Genomic DNA, 21,173 nt, shown 5'->3' with positions numbered 1-21,173 from the left:
AAACATCTGCCTAAAAAGAAAATCTCAGGCCCAGATGGATTTACTAATGAATTCTTTCAAACCTTTCAAGAGGAGCTACTACCAATCCTAGCCAGGCTCTTCCATGAAATTGAAAAAATGGGAACACTCCCAAACATATTTTATGAAGCCAACATCACCTTGATACCAAAATCAGAGACAGAGATGCTGCCAAAAAATAAAATTACAAAAAAGAAAATCTGATGAATGCAGATGCAAAAATCTTGAACAAAATCATGGCAAATAGGATCCAATGCATCATCAAGAAGATCATACACAATACCAAGTAGGTTTCATTCCAGGAATGCAAGGATGGTTTAACATCCGTAAATCTATCAACATAATACAAAACATCAATAACAAGAAAAATAAAAATCACATGATCATATCAGTAGACACAGAGAAAGCATTTTATAAGGTCTAACACTCATTCTTGATCAAAACTCTCAGCAAGATTGGAATGTAAGGAACCTTTCTCAATCTAGTTAAAGTCATCTATCACAAGCCAATGGCAAATATTATCCTCAATGGAGAAAAAGTAAAAGCTTTTCCTCTAAATTCTGGTACAAGTCAAGGCTGTCCACTCTCACAACTCCTCTTCAACATAGTACTGGAAGTACTTGCTATAGCAATCAGGCAAGGAAAAGATATCAAGGGAATCCAGATAGGAAAAGAAAAAGTCAAGCTCTCACTGTTTGCAGATGACATGATACTCTACTTAGAAAACCCCAAAGACTCTACCAAAAAGCTTCTAGAAACAATAGATTTATATAGAAAGGTGGCATGCTACAAAATTAACACACAGAAATCAATGGCCTTTTTATACACCAATAATGATAGGGAAGAGATGGATGTTAAGAAGGCAATCCCATTCACATTAGTGCCACACAAACTCAAATATCTTGGAGTCAACTTGACCAAAGACATGAAGGACCTATACAAAGAAATAAAGCCCTGCTCCAAGAAATAAGAGAGGACACAATGAAATGCAAACACATACCCTGCTCATAGATTGGCAGGATTAACATCATTAAAATGGTAATATTCCTCAAAGCATTATTTAATGAGATTCCTCTGAAGACACCCATGACATTCTTCAAAGAAGTGGATCAAACACTTATGAAGTTCATCTGGAACAATAAACACCCTTGAGTAGCTAAAGCACTAATAGGGAAAGGGAATATGGGAGGCATTACTTTTCCCAACTTTAACCTGTACTAAAAAGCAATAGTTATCAAAACAGCATGGTATTGGAATAAAGACTGACCCTCAGATCAGTGGAATAGGCTTGAGTTCTCAGAAAATGTTCCCCAGACATACAAACACCTAATTTTTTGACAAAAGAGCAAGAAATCCTAAGTGGAACAGGAAAAACCTCTTCAACAAGTGGTGCTGGCAGAACTGGTTAGCCACTTGCAAAAAAAGGGAACATAGACCCCTAATTAACATCATGTATGAAGGTAAAATCCAAATGGATTAAAAACCTAGATATCAGACCTGATACCATAAGGTATATAGAGCAACACGTAGGTAAAACACTCTATGACATTGAGTCTTAAGGCATCTTCAAGGAGGAAACTGCACTTTCCAAACAAGTGGAAGCAGAGATCAACAGATGGGAATACATTAAGCTGAGAAGCTTCTGCACCTCAAAAGAAATAGTGCTCAGGATACAAGAGCCACCCACTGAGTGGGAGAAACTATTCACCCAATATCCATCAGATAAGGGGCTAATCTCCAAAATACACAGGGCACTGACAGAACTTTACAAGAAAAAAAATCTAATCCCATCAAAAAATGGGGAGAAAAAATTAACAAACACTTTGATAAAAAAAGAAATACAAATGGCTAAAAGGCACATGAAAAAATGCTCCTCGTCACTAATCATCAGGAGATGCAAATCAAAACAATGATGAGATACCATCTCACACCACAGAGAATGGCACACATCACAAAGAACGAGAACAATTAGTGCTGGCGAGGTTATGGAGATAAAGGAACTGCTGGTGGGAATGTCATCTAGTCCAACTTCTATGGAAAGCTATATGAGATTTCTCCAAAATCTGGAAATTGAGCTCCCATTCGACCCAGCTATTCCATTTCTACGGATATACCCTAGGAACACAAGAATACAATACAAAAATCTCTTCCTCACACCTATATTTATTGCAGCACTATTCACAATAGCCAGGCTCTGGAAACAACCAAGATGTTCTTCAACCGATGAATGACTAAAGAAACAGTGGTACATATATATAATGGAATATTATGCAGCCGTCAGGAGAGATGAAGTCATGAAATTTTCCTATACATGGATGTACATGGAATCTATAATGCTGAGTAAAATAAGTCAGAAGAAGAGAGAGAGACACACACACAGAATAGTCTCACTCATCTATGGGTTTTAAGAAAAATAAAGTCATTTTTGCAACAATCCTCAGAGACAATGAAAGGAGGGCTGGAACTTCCAGCTCACTTCATGAAGCTCACCACAGAGTGGTGAGTGCAGTTATAGAAATAACTACACTGAGAACTACCATAACCATGTGAATGAATGAGGAAACTGGAAAGCCTGTCAAGAATACAGGTGAGAGAGGGGTGGGATGGAGGGAGATTTGGGACATTGGTGGTGGGAATGTTGCACTGGTGAAGGGGGTGTTCTTTACATGACTGAAAGCTAATTACAATCATATTTTAAATCAAGATGTTTAAATAAAGATATAAAAAAGAAGAGCAAACATTATTGTCTAATAACATTATTGGCTAAAGAACCAAAATCTCAACCATTAAGTAAGTCATTTTCTTCAATTTCCTTATTTATCAAATGTAGTTAATAATAGAACTTAGTGGGTCTAGCACAATAGTAGAGCAAGTGGAGCATTTATCTTGTATATGGTTAATCCAGGTTTGATCCCCAACATCCCAAATGGTCCCTAAGCATTGCCAGGAGTAATTCCTGAAAGCAGAGTCAGGTGTTAGCTCTGATACTGTCAGGTGTGACCACAAATCAAAATGTTAATAATAAATTAGCTCCTAGATATTAAAGACTTAATTAATAAATTATCTACAGTACTCCCTTAGAATGTTCAGCTAATCAGTTGCTATTTATTATCTCATTTCTACTCACAATTCTCAGTCAAGTAATGAAGTAATTTCTACTTCTTATAGAAGAAATCTGAGGCTCTAAGAAGTTAAATTCCTAGCCAACAGTCACACACAGATGGTGGAAACAAAGCCAAAATATGAATTGTGATATCTCAAACTATAAAGCTAGACTTTTGACCTTCTACAAACTTTGAAGTAAACTGAAGCCTAAGAATAAGATTGAAGTTAGCACCAGGTTTAAATAAATATATCAAAAGATTTCTAGCAAAAGGAGTTACCTCATGACAACTCTCTTGCTGTTAGATTGAATACCTAATAATTACTGTTGCCAATAACTTTGTTGTTCCCAGAAAGATAGGTAAGGTTGCTCTAGCAATCATAAAAAGAAAAATCAGAGTCTAGAAATCAAATTAAACACATTAACACCATTGGGCAAAGTTCTAGAAATTAGCATTTATTATATTTATCTTGTAGGGAACATTTGGGGAAATCAGATACTTCACAATATGAGACTTCTCTTATTCTCAAACTTGACTGGAAGTTTGAGATCCTCAGCTGCAATGATAAAGCATTGGTGGGTCCTAAGCCATACATCTGACTTCATTCTAAGATCCTTCAATTATAAAGACTAATAGGTCTTGGCTCTGTGGCTAGTTTGTCACATAGTATTTCCTAGAACATTCACAGAACTGAACTATAGCATAATCATTCTCATTCTGAGCCGTGTTCAAGGAGGTAGACATAGGTAGAATAACTCCATCTGCTAATTCAGTCAGGCAGAGCATAGCATCTGCTGCATTTAACTGAGTGGAGCTGTCAAATATGTCCCACAATCAAATTTAGGAGAATATGAAACCCCCATTCAATCGTAAAGAAGCACAATTTCCATATTGCAAAATGCTCTCCCTTCAATAACACATATACAAACAGAGGAATGCTTGTTTTTCTCTTGAGTTCTCCTGAGAGCTATGAACTTTTATATCTATAACAAGAGCCTGAGAATACTTCCCAGTTTACCTGGATAGAAATCACAAGCCTGCAATAGATAGGCTTCAGAAAATTATCCTTTGTGACTATCTCTTCAGGAGTTGCATCCAGAACTCACTGAGTAGGTTTTTCAATGAAAAGCAGGACAATGAATAGATGTGTGGATCCATATGCTCAGAGGGACAGTTGCCTGATTGACTAATCACAGGCATCTCAATAGTTGAGAGCTTTTCAAGTATCTCAGTTCTCAAGACAAAATATGGAGGTGGATAGTCCACTGTTGAATCATGTGTTCTGATGGCAAGCTGAGTTTGAAGGTATGTTGGCAGATATATCTTTTCTGAGTGCTTAAGTGCATGCCACCATGAAAGGGGCACAAAAGGAGTTAGTGGGCTCTAATAAATACAAGAACAAACTCAAAGTAAGTCCAAGAAACAGGAGGTTTGAACTGTTAGTGAATGAAGTCAATGGATCAATACAGAAACAGGGCACAAAGGATGATTCAGACTTGTCTGAGGGAATACACGGAGGAGTATTGCCTGTATCACTTCCCATTTCTCTTGCCTCAACCTGACTATTGAAAGGAAGAAGGGACAGAGTACAATGTAACCTGAATTATTTATAAATCCCAATAGATAAAGAAATCTATGCTCATCTGAAACCTTACTTATGTATCATGTTCTGACTCTATCACAAAGCAACTCTTTACACCCAAACTATATTTAAATGAATCTCACACACTTAAAAACTGTTTTAGCTTACATTTAGAATTGTAAAATAAATAAAAGCTACATTAAATCTCCTTTAATTATAGCATTTATTTCTTCAAATTCCTCATAATACTCGGACACTATGATCCTACCAAACTACTTACATACAACTGAAGAATTATTGAAGTGATAATGGATAAGAAAACATAGATAAAATAACCTTGTTAAATAGTTCCTTCATTGTATTTTATTTTTATTTCTTACCCTTCAAATGCCACTACTAGAAATGCACCATATGAGAACTACATTTTTGAGTCAGAATAACATTTGTATCCTTTATGATATGATATTGCTGAGCTGGCTTGTGTAGGATGTTTGCATAACAAAAGCATGTCATTAAAAAGCTTATCTTTCTGGTGGAAGCCAACAAACCATTTGTTTTCCCTTTTGACTTTCTATACAAGTACTTCCTCTACACGTAAGGGCAATAAATCCCCAAAGCCCAAATAAATGTGATGTTGTTACTTTTGTGCATTTTATGGTCATCATAGAGAAACAACCTATTTCCATATTCATTGACTCATTTGGAGCCTAGGGTACCAGTGGGACTCTTAGGAGATTGAACCAAATGTCTTCAAATAATTTCAGGCTTCACTTGGCATAGGACAGGTCCATAAACAGACAGAACTCTCATTTTGGACTCCTGAAGGAAAAGTATGAGCAGCTTGATTGAAAACAAATAGGTTAGTAATTATTAGGATTCACACTATCCCTAGAGAGATCCAAACTAATATGAAGCCAGTCCCTCCTAGGACTTCTTCCCCTGAGAATTCTAAGATCTAGACTTCTGTTCTGCTGGGTTTGCAGAAGAAAACAGATGGGCATGGGTGACAGTTGCAAGAAAAGGCCCTCGTGGGAGCCATAGAGAAAGAAATGTGTCCACAAAGTACTGTGAAATTAGACTGTCCACCTGCTGCCTATTCTTCAGTCTCAGAGTTTTTGATAATACTCTAGAAAAGATATATGTTCAGTGCAAAAAAGAGGACACCTTTTTCCCTTTCAGGAACAAGAAACAGAAAAGTCCAAAATAAGCAACCTTGTGTTATGTGTCCGGACTTCCTGTTGTCTGTCTCCCTAATATGACAAAATAACAGGCTGAATTCACTTACTGCGACAGTAGAAACAAGAACATCCTTATAAAAAAAAAATCACTGTATTACTTCAAATTACCTCAAAATAGTGGCTGAAAACCTTTACTCTATCATAATTATTTTTCTTTCCATGGTGAAGGTAATAGCCAGTTCTCAGACATGATCTATAGCAATTTTTATATACTTTAAAGACTTGGTTTTACAAAAAAAAAAGAAATGATTAAGTCAATCATTTAACAAAGTACTTTCATTGGATGCTCAGGTTTATTGCATGATGCAGAAAATATCAAAGTAAAGTAGCAAGTGTCTGTGGAACTTAGCAAATTGGGACAATAAATACTAATGTACACAAATAGATCTGGCTTTTAAGTCAGATTACATGGTGACCCAAAATGAAATTTTGAGGTTGCTGATATCCTGAAATTCATCCACTTAATTTCAACCATACTTGTTTCCTCCCTGTTTCACTTTGAAAAACATCCTGTTCTTTATTACTTATTTAAAGCATTTAAAGAGTACCCTTTTTGTATCAAGAAAAGTACTAGTTCTGAGAAGTACAAGATGAAGTTGAGAAAAAAGTTCTTTTAAAGGTATCAGCCAGAGAAAAACATGCAAATTGATGAACATAATCATGAAAAATATAATGTACCTTTACCGAGGACCATAAGATTTCACCCAGGGAGGGAAAAAAATACATTTTTTGGAAGAAACCAGAGCAGAATTTCAGAGGACATGGTCTATGCATCCACTCTCTCAAGAGTATCTGCCTTTAGATTCCTACTGAGTAGATAACAAATCAAAGACCATGATAATGCAAAAGCAAAACTGGGAACTCCCATTAGAACTATAAGAACAAAGTGTTAAAGCTTTTCAGACTAGAAGTGTACCTACTGGAGAGATCAAAGAAAGTGACATTCACAATGGGGTTTAATAGATGAGAAGTTTGGGCCCAGAGAAATAGCACAGCGGTGTTTGCCTTGCAAGCAGCCGATCTAGGACCAAAGGTGATTGGTTCGAATCTCAGCGTTCCATATGGTCCCCAGTGCCTGCCAGGAGCTATTTCTGAGCAGACAGCCAGGAGTAACCCCTGAGCACCGCCGGGTGTGCCCCCCCCCGCCAAAAAACAAACAAACAAACAAACAAACAAAAATAGATGAGAAGTTTGTGAAAGCTTGCTGTAAGAATAGGTGAGGGGGTTGAAGGCAGGCAAAATGGGGTGGGTTCAGGAAATTGAGTACTAGTTCATGGCAGAGAATAATAGAGCACAGATAAACCAAAGAGGCCAGTTTGAGAATTTGGAAGATACTATACCATGCACTAGACCAAGATTCCCTGGCCCCAATGGCCTCCTAGGCATCACCAAGTGAGGCCCTGGTAATTCCTGGCCACTAGACCTGAGCAACATTAGCTACTCTGGTTCTAGCATTGAACCAAGTATCATGTGGAATGACCCTCTCTCACCCCCTGACCACTGATTAGGAGCCATCCCTCACCCCTTACAAAAACCATATTAATGCAGAACTATATCGGATGTCAAAGTGAATGTGTGCTAGAAAAAGCAAAATAATCTGCTCTATTAGACCCCAAATTCAAATTTTGAAATAAATAAAAGTTTATTCCTAACAAAATACACATATTTCGTATTAAAACCCAACTTAACAAATAAAAGACTTAAAAAGATAATTCAGGCAACAGAAGTCATTTCTAGAATATGGAAGGCTCTAAGTTCAGTCCCTGGCACGGCCTATATCCTCAGTTGCATCAGTAATAGTCCTGTGGCCCCAGGGGACTTCTGAGTTTGTAAAAAAAAAAAATACTGTTTTTAATCTTCATTACCCTTACATCTTCCCCAGGTTTTATTGTTTTCTAATTTTCTTTTTGAAAAGCACATGATTTTCCCTTAAACACACCCATATCAGATTTTTGTCCCAACCTTCATCAAAACAGTTCCCATCAAGCTCATCCTACAGTGCTCAGGATTTACTCTTGGCTATACAACTCAGGAATCAGTCCTAGCAGGCTCAGGGGACCATAATGAGATGCCAGGGATCGCTCCAGCTTGAGTCTTTGTTTCTAACCCAGCATCTATAAAACAGTGAGAGGCTATTTTGTTATTTTATGAGTAGAGTAAAATCTCAAATCCTGCATGGTTGTTAATATTATGAAGTTATGCTTTTTAAATTTTTTTTATTTTATTTATCTCATGTAAAAGATATGTATCACATAGTTGACATAATAGATCTTAAAACATCTGTTTCCAGAGACATGACCAATTATTTTTAAAGAGAATAGAAAGAAAAATAAGGAAGAAAAGAGAAAATAAAAGTACAACCATAAGCAAATTTGTGAAAATTACTGTATTTACAATGAGGTCATTAAGTCATTGTCAGAAGGTTTAGGAAGCTCTTGTTGCTAGCTGACTGTTCTGTTATTTCATTTGTTTCTGAACATTCAATGACTTTGGCTACACATTGGCATTTAAACTGGTGTGTCCCTGAGGTAATGACACTATTAAACAAATAAAGTTGTAGCCATGGGATCCAGGAATTCAAAGTAATATTACAGTTACTATGGTTGTTCTAGAAGTAAGAAAAGTATGAAAAGTCATTGAGGAAAGGTTGCCAGCACTCGTTCTTAAAATGCCCTGGTAATATCAGATCAAATACCGGCATATCTGAAGTTTGGTCAGATTGATGTCGCTGCAGAGAATCGTAGAGAAGTTGTGTGAAGCAGGGCCATTGACAAAGTGGCAATTATTGGTGATAGATGCAGCAGGAGTGGCTTCAGTATGGCAGGGGCTTAGCCCATGCTCTCCACTCAAGATTGCCAAGTTTCAGTTGTGCAGCTGGTGTATGCATGATTTTTCATGGCTTATTTTCTTTCAAAAAGTCTATGGCGCTGGCCTAGAGCAGACATGATGACTGTTTGTGGTCTTGGTTACAACTCGGCCTTTTATTTTCCTTATAATTAACTTAGCAACTTAGCCCAAACAAATTGCATCCGAAAACTTTTTGCTCCCAAATATTCAACGTGATTATTGACTACAGGAGAAAACTGCATAGTGAAGTTTCAGCTTCTGTCTGCCTCATGTTGGTGGCTTTGGCCAACAACTTTGTTAAAGTCACTTGAAACTTTAAGATAAATTAGATAACAGAGCCTTTTAGACCACACACATTTAATAAAAAATTTTTGTTGTTCCTTGTGGATTTGTGTAAGATTCAAGGTTTCGATATCAGTGTGAATACTGGAGAATTTAGAAAAAAATGGAAAATTAATTTTGTTCCAGAGTCTTCTGTCTTCTTTACCCAACCGAGACTGGGCCAAAATAAACTCTCATCTCTGAGTTCCCTGGGCAAGCTTTTCTGTCTTCTATCCCACAGAAAAATGATCTCTGAGCTTATTCATGTCTTTGATTCATTCTTCCTCAGAGCCACAATAAAGATGCACAGCCAATGGCTGTCAGCCTGGTGTCTGCATCTATAAAACCCAATTCTTTTAGAAAACTTGCAGTCCAAAACAAATCAGTTTCATACACAAATTCTACTTTCAAAAACATAATTAGTTTCTTACACAAAACATGATATTGGGTTCCAGTCTAAGGTTATTTGCATTCACTTAATATATTCAAAAGTCAAAATTTATGCCATTGGAATTAGCAACTCAGATGAGAGATGAAAGTAGTGAAATAAAATAAAGGTATCTATTTTCTAAAATTTTGAATTTATTTTCCATTAGTTTATAGTGCTGTAAAATTTCAGGGTTATGGTTTACTACTTTTATATGAGCACTACATCTACCACAAACTTTCAGTGTCATCCCACCACCAAAAGCTTCTTCAACCCATTTATTTTTTTATTCCACTTGCCTCTCTAATAATAAACAACTTGTTTGTTTTCTATATTCATATTTTATGTTGTAGTGAACCTACCCAGTATTAATCTTTCAGTTCCTTATAGATTTCTCTGAGAATAATCACCACAAAATCCACCCATTTTATCCTGAAAACATGCTGAAAATGTTTCAATGAATTTCAAAGTTACTGAGAAAATAGGAAAAGAGGCACCTGTCTTAAACCTGACCAACCTCTTTTAATCTCGGATACTATCTATGGTTTCATAAGTATTGTCAAGGTCACTCCTGAACTCATATGCAGGAATCCCCCTGCATTCTGCTGGGTGTGGCTCAAAACCTCAAGATAATAAAATGTATCACTCAATCATATTTGGAAAGATATTTATTTTCTCATGTTTATAGCAGCATTTAGAACAGTATTTTCTTCCATAACCAAATAGTGAAATCAAGTCAAATAACCACCAATAGATGAATGGATATAGAAACTGGCTATGTAGTCAGTGGGATAACAACTCTATGGCAAACAAACAAATCTGTGCCTAGAACATGGTGTGTGGTCAAGGAACATGGATGTGATCATGCTAAATAAAATAAAGATGTACAAAAATTAATTTCACTCATATGAAATATAAATTACTAGAGCAGACAGATTGGCAAAGAAGAAAAAATAAAGTATTAAACTCAACAAGAATTATGGTAAATGTGAAAGGAAAACAAGTAGATTAGTGGAATAAACAGTAGTCTTTTTTGATGGTAGGATGGCACTGAAAATTTTGGCATGGGAGTAGTGACATTACACACATGTAAAGATATTAAACTGTAAAGATTAAACATGCAAAGATATTAAACTGCAATTCCATATAATTGTAAACCAATGGAAAAATACTTGAGTTAATTTTTTCAAGATTTTAGTAAAAACTGACATAACCAGGATTACTATGCTTATGTTATTTTGAATGTGTGTCTGTTATTGGCAAGAATATTTCAATATCTTGGAGATAAATAGAAAGCTACTGGCATTATATCAACTGATATTCTGGGAAACTAAGAATTACTCAACAGTGTAAAATCGACAGTGTAACATTGACAAATTGGTGATTTATGTGATGGCTAGGCAGGTTATCATGAGAAATGCATTATTAAGTAAGCACAGTTTGATTAATCATGAAAGCAAGTATAATTTCTATGATAAATATTTTATTAGTATGCATTAATAAAGTAAAAGGATATATTTTAATTGATTCATTTGTTATAATGTAGAGAATATGATTGAAAAATTCTGTTTGAGGGCCTAGAGAATGGTCTAATATTTTTAGGATGACATGTCTTTATCTTATGCTTCCAGATAACAGTGCTGCATAGTTCATTAGCTTGTCAACATTTTTTTCTTTTACATGTCAGCTATTATTAAAAGCCATTAGTGAACAATTGAATACGATGAAACTTTGTTCTTTTAAAACTGAAATTCTCACATTTCAGTAGGCAAAATAATAAATACCTGAATATAGAAGGGTAGTGTGTTGTCACTATAATCTTGAGCCAGAGCAACAGTATCAAGGTTAAGGCACTTGCCTTGATGTGGTTAGCCCCAGCTCAATCCGAAATACCACAAATGGTCCTCTGAACCACACTCACACTGATTCTTGGGCACAGAACTGTCCTATCAGTTTTCTGTAGTCCTCCACAGCAGCACAGCCAGTTCTATAGACATTTTGTTTGTTTGTTTGTTTGTTTGTTTGTTTGTTTTTGGGTCATACTCAGCAACGCTCGGGGTTACTCCTGGCTCTATGCTCAGAAATCGCTCCTGGCAGGTTCGGGGACCATATGGGATGCAGGGATTCGAACTATCGACTTTCTGCATGCAAGGCAAAAACGCCTTACCTCCATGCTATCTCTCCGGCCCCTTTTTTAAAATTTTTTTATTGATATCAATGTGAATTACAAGTCTTTCACAGTTATATTAAAGGTACATAGAGTGAATTGGGGCAATTTCCACTACAAGTGATGACCTCCTTCTGCCACTGATCCCAGTATGCATTCCATACCTCCACTCTTAGTCCCCTGAACTGCTAGTGCAACAGGTACCTTTTGTGTATAGCTTGTTGTGGTTTGGGTCTCTTGATTCTTTTTTTTTTTTTGACATTTTTATCTTTTATTAAATTTATTTTAGACACTGTTGTTTACAGAATAGTTTATAATACAGTTATTTCTGGCATTCAGTATTCCAACACCAATCCCACCATCAATGTAACATCCCCTCTTCCCTGGTTATCATTTCCTAACCTCATCAAAGTCTGGCCCTTAGCAGGTAGGGTCTCTTGATTCTATTATCATTAACTTTGAGTTGGATCTTGCCTCCTAAGTTAAGAGCACACATATACCACCTGCCTAGTTCACTTCTATATCTCTTCACACTTTCCCATCAGTCTCCTCTAGCTAGCTCTTATCTCTCACCATTTTATTGTAGAAAACTCCAGCATGGGCTAAAGTTGTTAGCCTCAAGTTTAAAACCAGGTTCTTCATTTCACTGCAGGCAATATTTCAAGAGCAAATCAGAGAGTTTAAATTAAAATATATAATTCAAAATCAGAGCACAGATGTAACCTGAAGAGTGTAGCTTTGTTTCTAAGATACAGTTTACTGAGAAGTTAGAATACACTCTCAGTTAGGGTGAAGGTACTCTAGAGACTAGTGCTATCTCTAGACAAACTTCAAAGCTAGTGAGTATATATAGATAGTGCAAATTCATGAGTGTAGAATATATTTGGATATCTGAAAAGATGGAGGAGGATGAAGTGGATTATAATTTCCCTAGTGAAGGCACCACCCAGATTCTAACCACACTGATTGATTCATGGTGTGGCCATGGCAATTGTAAACTGTAATTCAGTGGGTGATTGTGGTTTTTACTGTACAAATGTGCTGTAATGAGTGTATGATGAAGATGGAAATCACCAATAGTTAGCTTGGTCCTCGTGGTGAATTTAGTTGTCTCTGTCTGGAATATTTTTCCAGGAGACAAAGTTTTCTGACTCCTTCCCTATCTAAGTCAGTTGCATACCACATCAATACAGCTGTTCTTCTGTCTCAATTTGATTTTCCAAGTGGGAGCTATATATATTGACTAAAAGGAATAATAAGTGTGAAATGAACTTGAAAGAGAATTTTGTTGTAAAATAGTCAGAGTCTAACTATTGAGGATTCATTCATACCTGAGGAGCCTTGAAGCAAATTCTGAGTGACTGCTCTGCCTTCCCAGTGTAAGTGGGTTACATGCACAAAAGATAAACAAATTGTCTTTTAGAAAGAAAAGCATGTACTTAGCTATAGCCTCACATTTTCAGTTAACTAAAAGATGTTGATTTCGTTCAGTTTTAATAATAGAAAACATTATTCCTAACTTCAAACAGCACTTTGAACTTAATTTTATAAAGTCAATTCAGCTATCTGTAGAGGGAACAGTCTAAGGACCAAAGTTTATTTAAATTTCTTCTTCTAGGAGATAGCTTAGAAATATGCTACTTTAGTCAAGCATTATTTCATGCTTTTTCTCCCAGCAACTAGAGAACATAATGAGGTTGGGGACTTTATCTGTAGATTCTTTTCAGATATTTGCCTTGCTTTATTATGCCGGGTTCTTCACAGTAAAACTATTGTTCTGTTGACCTCAGTCATTTTATAAAGCTACCCTTTCACAGCAGAGAGGACATTTCCAGCAGAACAAAAGTAGAATTTTGTTTTCTGGGTTCATGTTGTATACAAAACCACCGACCTCTCCAAATTACAAGTCAGATGTTAAGTTCCTAAGCAATTTGTGATGTACCCCTCATGTGATCTAGTATGACAAAATAAGCACCAGAGGATAAGAAGGCACTTACTTTCCTTCTTGGCAACTCCCTCTGTTAAAACCTCTTCAATCCCACTTCTTAACCCAAGGATCTGGTGTCCTCAGTCAAGAGTGTGGAGATCTAGTCTGATCTACTTTGACAGTTGCAAACACTGGCCATATTGTCCTCTGCCTTGGAAATCGCTCAGACTTTGACACTGGAACTATTAGTAAATTTTCCTTCTCAAATATTATTTTATTGTGGGGAGAGAAGATAGATTTTTAACAATGCTGAGAAAGACAAAGAGTCAGACTATGAATGCTATCAACTGAGATATCTATTTTTCATCAAAGTGCTTCTCAGAATCATTTTAGACAAGATTAACTTTACTGGCCATTTTGTTCTCCAGGAGATACAATGCATCTCCATAGAATAATATCAAATTCTACATATAATAAGATTAGAAAACTTTATGAAATACTAGAAGCCTAGAAGGCTCCACTTAGCACTTGCATTGTTCTCACAATCAAGGATATTCAAAATATAAATGATCTCTTCCATTTAGTTTTATGCACAATGAACTGAAACAATGCATTTTCTTACAATATATAAAAACAGTTTAGTATCGGGGCAGAATTGTGACCTCTGAACATTTTAAATTTTATTTATAAATAGATTTTTATTCCTTTAAAGACTACTAAACATTAAATAACTGCACTAATAATGTATCTAAAGTGAATCTGACCAGCAACTTCAACCTCTGTCTAGCAGAGGTCATGCTCAGAGATGAGACACACACATGAATGAGAGTAAAAATACATGGACTGTCCAAATTTCAGATTTTCAGGGAACCATCAGTAGTTTCACAGACTGTACTTTCATACAATACAATAAGTTCACCCCACCCCCATTGATCTCCCAACAGGTAAACTGTTTTGTTTTGTTTTTCAGAATCCTTTATTTCTAACAAATAAATTATTTAATTGAATCACTGTGAGATACGAAGTTTCAGTCATACAATGAACAACACCCTTCACCAGGGCACATTTCCTACCACCACACCAATGTCCTCAGTTTTTCTCTTACTCTTCTCCTGCCTAACTCTGTGGCAGATAATTGTCTTAATTTTCATAATTCCAAATCAGTATCTAAGTGAAAAAGTTAGGAATTGTTTCTCCCCAATTTTATGGGGTCTTTTGAAATTTCTTAAGTGAAATGAAAAAATCTCTTTAAAATCACAGCTACTACTTAAAATAGGATTTTTGTTACCAGTTTATAGATATTAATAATTATTATATCTCCTTATTTTACCTAAAAATACTCATTAAAATCACAGCTATTGTTTAAAATAAAAATCTTGTTACCAATGTATAGATATTGAAGATAATGCTTACATATCTCTTTATTTTACCTACCTATTCTTACCTAAAAATCTCTTTAAAATCACAGCCACTATCTAAAATAAAATTTTGTGTTACCAATTTATAGATATTAAAGATAGTGATTATATATCTCCTTATTTTTGTCTCCTGTTTTACATATATTCTTTAATTATGAACTTTTTGCCTGTCTTCTTAAAGTATGCTTTTTTCTTCTTTGCAGTTGGTTGGTTTTGTGTATGCCTGTTACGTGATCAGTATTTTCATGGATGAAGAAGACACCTGTACGTATTTCTATACTGAGTGTTGAATGGAATAAGAACTAGTTTCCAAAATGAATTCTTATAGGTTATGGAATTAGTACTAGTAGGGATTCAAAATGAATGTATTCAGCATGGTTAAGTTACAATGAATCACTTACAAACTAAACTATATACAAATATGATTATATAATTCCACTACCTATTAAAAATTTCTATTCAAATGGTATGGAAGGATGCAATGATATGGGAATTAATGGTATCTTTATGTCTTAGTAGTGTTACACCAGCCACCTAAGCACTATGCTGAGCATAATGGGAGCTGTTCTCTTCATTATCAATTGCAAATATGTTGGCTGCAGATTTTTTTTGTTTTGTTTGTTTTGGAGCCACACCTAGTGGGTGCTCATAGATTTTCCCTGGCTCTGCACTCAGAAATGACTCCTGGAGGTGCTCTGGGGACCATATGGGATGCTGGTGATCAACCAGGTTAGGCCACATGGCTAGACAAACACCCTACCTGCTGTACTGCGGTTTTGGCCACTGACTATAGAATTTTTAATTTGGGGGACCACGCGGTGGCACGGAGTGGTAAGGCATCTGCCTTGCCAGCGCTAGCCTAGGAAAGGCCACAGTTTGATCCCCCGGCGTCCATAGGTTCCCTAAGCCAGGAGCGGTTTCTGAGTGCATAGCCATGAGTAACCCCTGAGCGTCACCTGGTGTGGCCAAAAAACCAAACAAACAAGAAATAATAATAATTTTTAATTTGACTATTAGCAATAACAGCAATGCAACCTACAATATTAAGCTTTCTCTATGTAAACTATGTGAAATGAATAAGAAAAACATTTTTAAATGACAACTTTTAAGAAATATGTTTGAAAGATATATTTCTAAGTATTAGGGTACCAAAGAGCTAATACCACAGGTAAGGTGCTTGTCTTTATGTAAAGACTGAGGTTCAACTTCCAGGCCCGTATTAGGCTCCCCAAGTACTGCCAGTAGTGTTCTGAGTACAGAACCAAAAGTAAGCCCTGAGTACAACCAGATGTGCCCTACAAACAGAGAGAGAGACAGAGACAGAGATTAGCAAAAACTATATTTTTAGCAAACTAAGTAAAACACATATATGGCCTAAGATTATGTGTTCAAACATTTAACCACAGAGATTTGATTTTTACTGAGATTGTGTATAAAACACTCATTGACATAAATCTGTTATTGGTTAATAGTAACAGCAAAAACATGTCTTTTTCTTTTTTTCTTTGTCTTTAGTTCACAGTTAGCAATGTTCTATGGGTCTAATTCTTGCTCTTCACTGAAGTTGCTTCCCATAGTGTGGGAGGGGTTTACAAAAAATACCAGGAATCAAACCTAAGGCATATCTCATGCAAAGCATATGTTAAAAACACTCTACTATTGCTTGCCCTTTATTTTATTTTAAAGTAAATTCTTTTCAAGTAAAATATCATATATAAACCAATCAAGTTCAGCCACTACATAAATCTGGCTGAAGCATTGTATTTATCTTGAGTTGTAAAGTTAAGTGTCTAGCAAACTACTATTACTGCTTCTAGAACAGAATTACAAAGGAATCTAATAGGTGTGTCCTACCAAATAAATGTAGTGCATCATATGTGAACTGAGCTCACTGAGATCCAGATAATAAATGCTTCAGAGAGTGTTCCAGTGGTGCACCATGATCATATAGTGGTTAGATCTCATGCTTCAGTTTGACTAAATGAAAGAAAAATTTAGAGCAGGGGTTTCAAACTCGCGGCCCGCGGGCTGTTTGCGGCCCTCCGTACAACGTTTTGTGGCCCTGCCCTATAGGAATCTTTTTTGGTTTTGTTTTGTTTTGTTTTAGTTGTTTGGGTCACACCCCCCAATGTTCAAGGCTTACTACTGACTTTGCACTCAAGGATCAACCCGACTTTGCCTCCTGCGGCCCCCAGGTAAATTGAGTTTGAGACCCCTGATTTAGAGTCTTGATTAAATTCATCAGGAAGTGAAACTGTGCAAATGTGCCACTGCTTCACTTATGCTTGTTTGGTAATATGGTTTATGCTAGATGAGTAAAGTGGTTCTGGCTTTTCAAAATAGAGCTGTATGAGGTAGGGTATAAGATCTGTGGTAGACTGTGCCTCACATGGTTTGATCTCTGGCAACACTTGGTCTCTGGAGCATCACAGGGTGGGATCTTTCAAGTTCCCAAGTACTTCTGGAATGACACTAGTTGTCCATAGCACTACAGGACCTTAGCAGCAGCTCTTCCTTTGTTTCCACCATTGAAATGCCAGAATGGTTGAGAACGGTTGGCTGAGAATTGCTCGCAGTGGCCTTAAGGTTTTCTAAGCACTGATTGGGAAGCTCCAAAAGAAAAAAATTCAGAAAATAGTTGTCATGACCAGATTTTTCACTATGATATTAACTTCCATGTCTGTTTTCACATGTTTTTTTAGTAGTCTCACACTGTAAAAATAAAATTAGTTTATAGAAATTCAACAGCAAGCCTTCAATTCACAGTTAAGATATTCAACTGAGAGTAGTTGGTGAACAAGATTAAATTTGCCTGGAATTGTGATGTAAAAAGAAACTATTAGAGCTAGGTTGCATAAATATTTCAAAATATAGATATAGATATAGATAAAAGTGAATCTAAGTTGAATACTCCATAAAATACTTTTGAGTAGGTACTAAGAGTTTTTTCTGTTTCTTATTTTCACTTAACAAGTTGGAGTCTTTCAGACAATGTTAACATGTTAGCTGAACTCGAGCAGACTGCATAGTAATTTTTTTCTTATAAAATAATTATAGGGCTGAAGCAGTAGCACAGTAGCAGGGCATTTGTCTGACAAGCAACTGACCCAGGACTGACCTGGGTTCCATCCCTGCTATAGCATATGGTTCTCTGAGCTTCCCAGGAGCAATTTCTGAGTGGAGCTCAGGAGTGGCCCCAAAACAGAAATATATATATATATATATATATATATATATATATATATAATTATATATAAATTTTTCTTGAGACTCATAATTTTTAAGGAAAATATAAATATAAAATGACATCCTAAACAAAAAATGTCTCATCTGAGTTGGGTAAATGTTCTTTGACCTATCAACGTTCTCTCAGAATAATGTTAGTGTATATGAATTATAATCCAACTGGAAAATATTAAAATGTCATCAACTTTGGTTTCCTTAATCAGATTAAATTGCTCTATAGAAATCTCCAAATCAGCTGTTTTAATAATCATTGAACTGGCTTTGAACCAGTTGCTAGCATCCTATTCTACTAATGGTTTAATTCTAGTGTTTGTTATTAGGGACATACATTAAGCTACTGAGAGACATCTAAATATAGCAGTTGTGTTACCCATCAACTTAAATAATACTTACAGTCAGAGAAAGCTATGGGTGCTCAAAACCAAACTAAATATGCCCAAGACCATCTTGACATGGTAATCCGCTGGAAGAGAGATGACAGTGAGAAGCAATCACAAACCTTTTAGTCTGGTAGTTCTCAAGTGAGGGTAATTTTACATATCTTATTGAAATAAATAGAAATCAAAAGTGCAGTTGTAATTAAATTGTCCCAAGGTCTTTAGAATGCAGAATGGGCAAAAAATATCTGAAACCAATTGCCATGATCTCATAGACTAGTAAAATTTGTGCCAACACTTAGCTTTTAGGTGCAATAATAAAAGGTACTTAGGCTATGACATTTACATTCCAGTCAAGAATACAATCCTTTGAATTGTTTTTTTAAAAATTTAAATATAAAATAAGAAAACAATACTGGATGCTTTCCAATTTGCCTAAGTGTGCTTCGGAAAGCTTATCCTGAATGCCAACTACAAGTATATAATATAATGTCACAGTATTTTGGCAGACAAAGTATCATTTATCATTTTATTTCCTATTCTAACTAATGAAAACCTCTCTGTTATTCAAAATGCAGTTCAGCTCTATTCTTGGACCGAAAGCTGTCAGCCAGCCTTGAAATTTAATAACAGGTACCTGCTTCTCTCTGCACTGCTTAAGTGGTTCTGTGGGACTAACATTTCAGCTATGGACATTTCTGAAGGGTAATAAATGCTTGAGGAAACATTTTTTTCCAGCCACCCATTTTCTTAGTTTCCACTGGGACTCTTTCGCTAAGTATTTCTCATAAAGATCATGATTGCAGGTTAAAAACAATAAAATAAAAAGCTCACAAAAATAAGAGTGTGTCTAGATACAGTCAGTGCTTTTCATCATTAATTCTAATGAAAATGCCTATTTCATGTCCCAATGGGTATTTTTCTTTCCTTCCTTTATGTCTATAAGTCTCCATGAATATCTCTGTGAGACCAAGATATTTTAATCTATAATCATAAAAACCTTTTAACATCTTGTTTGTGAATCATCTACTACTGAAAATAAATTTGTGGGGCTCATTCCTAAATTGTCAGACTTACTAAAAAGAACTTTTATAATTCATAAAAATGTGGAGACTAGGCAAAAATATACTCAAAATTGGAATTAACATATAAATATTACCTGAGTTTTTCAGAGGCATTGTTGTCAGCATGAATCATTCTGATATAATTTTACAAATTGAAACTGGGACATCCTTTAGGTTTCCAAAGATAAGTCTGTGTATAGTAAGTGCTGGAGAAAAGTTTATTATTAGAACTTATACTATTATGTTGAGTAGATTTATTCCTGAGATCATGGGTTCTTGAGTATTGTATGAAAGATTTCCATACAAAACTCAAATACTTAAGAAAAAGTTTAGGCTTAGAGCAATTGTGCTTAAGGTGCTTGCCTTGCACATGTATGACCCAGGTTTGACCGTAGTACTCCATATAGACCCCAGAGCACCAACATGTTCACCACCAGTGAATCCTAAGTGTAGAACAAGGAGTGTTCCCTGAAGCAGATTTGGGTGTGGCCTAAAATTAAACCAAAAATAAAAGTTAAATTTCACTGTACAGTTTAAATAGATGGGTTGATTCCCTCATTAAGGTCCAGGCCTCTACTTTACCAGTGTATATCATTCATTCTGTTCCTCAATGCCTAGTCCAGATTACAATATTTTGGTCCTGTTTCTGTGCCATTTGCCTGCCTCCATATGGGATGGCCCAGTCTTTTTCATACCCCATTCTCTGTTTAATATGCACATTCCTGATCTTAATTTTATAGCTAGAATCCTGTCCCTTGTATCCACTTGCTGGTACTTGCTGCTTATAATCTGTCACTGGACCTCTGGAGGGCTATACCCAAATGCCTTACAGAACTCTAGCTTTCCTTGTTCTCTGGTCACACCATGTGCACAAGGGAGAGAACTTTTGCAATGATTGAGATTTAGAATGGCCAACTAGTTTAATTGGTGCCCCACCCTTCAACTCTCATTATTGGAAGGAAGCATAACTAATTAAATTATTTCTGCTGTCCCTGAGACTCCTCACAAGCTGATGCTATACTTCTCTGTATGGCCATAAATTCCTCTTAAGAAAAGATGGTGATACTATCCTCAGTAATAATATGACTTTGAAATAACAATCTCCTCTTCTAAGAATTTACTAAAGAAGCTAATATTAGAGAAGCTAACTATTTAGAATGTTAATTTCCAACTTTTTTTAAAGTTGTATTTATAAAATATGGAGAAGACTCTAGTGACCATAACAAAGAAAGGTACGCTCTAGGACAAGTATGAAAGTGACAGATGTCAGGTTATCTCTTGGAATATCCCAGTCTAGTGTCTGTATGGTGTTCCATATTCCATATGTAATATTTGAGGATAGAAGGACAGCTGAATTTTGTGAAAGTCAAAGATGAAGAAATGCAAGAGACTTGGGTTAGGGTGATCTAAAGCTGGATTATTTATGTCAGAAGCATC

At 35.9% G+C, this 21,173-nt stretch overlaps 1 protein-coding gene across 1 annotated transcript in view; it reads left to right on the top strand.

Annotated features, from left to right (window-relative positions):
- NKAIN3 (sodium/potassium transporting ATPase interacting 3) overlaps positions 1–21,173 on the top strand; it is a 559,837-nt gene that overhangs the window by 507,471 nt on the left and 31,193 nt on the right. Inside the window, exon 5 of the mRNA XM_049782115.1 lies at positions 15,253–15,313. Within this exon, the coding sequence (XP_049638072.1) occupies positions 15,253–15,313 (61 nt within the window). The remainder of the gene's footprint in view (positions 1–15,252; positions 15,314–21,173) is intronic.

The sequence above is a fragment of the Suncus etruscus genome, chromosome 10, assembly GCF_024139225.1.
Source record: "Suncus etruscus isolate mSunEtr1 chromosome 10, mSunEtr1.pri.cur, whole genome shotgun sequence".
In the NCBI taxonomy this organism is placed as follows: Eukaryota; Metazoa; Chordata; class Mammalia; order Eulipotyphla; family Soricidae; genus Suncus; species Suncus etruscus.
Note: the sequence above shows the minus strand (reverse complement) of the source record. Positions and strands in the feature narration are given on the sequence as shown.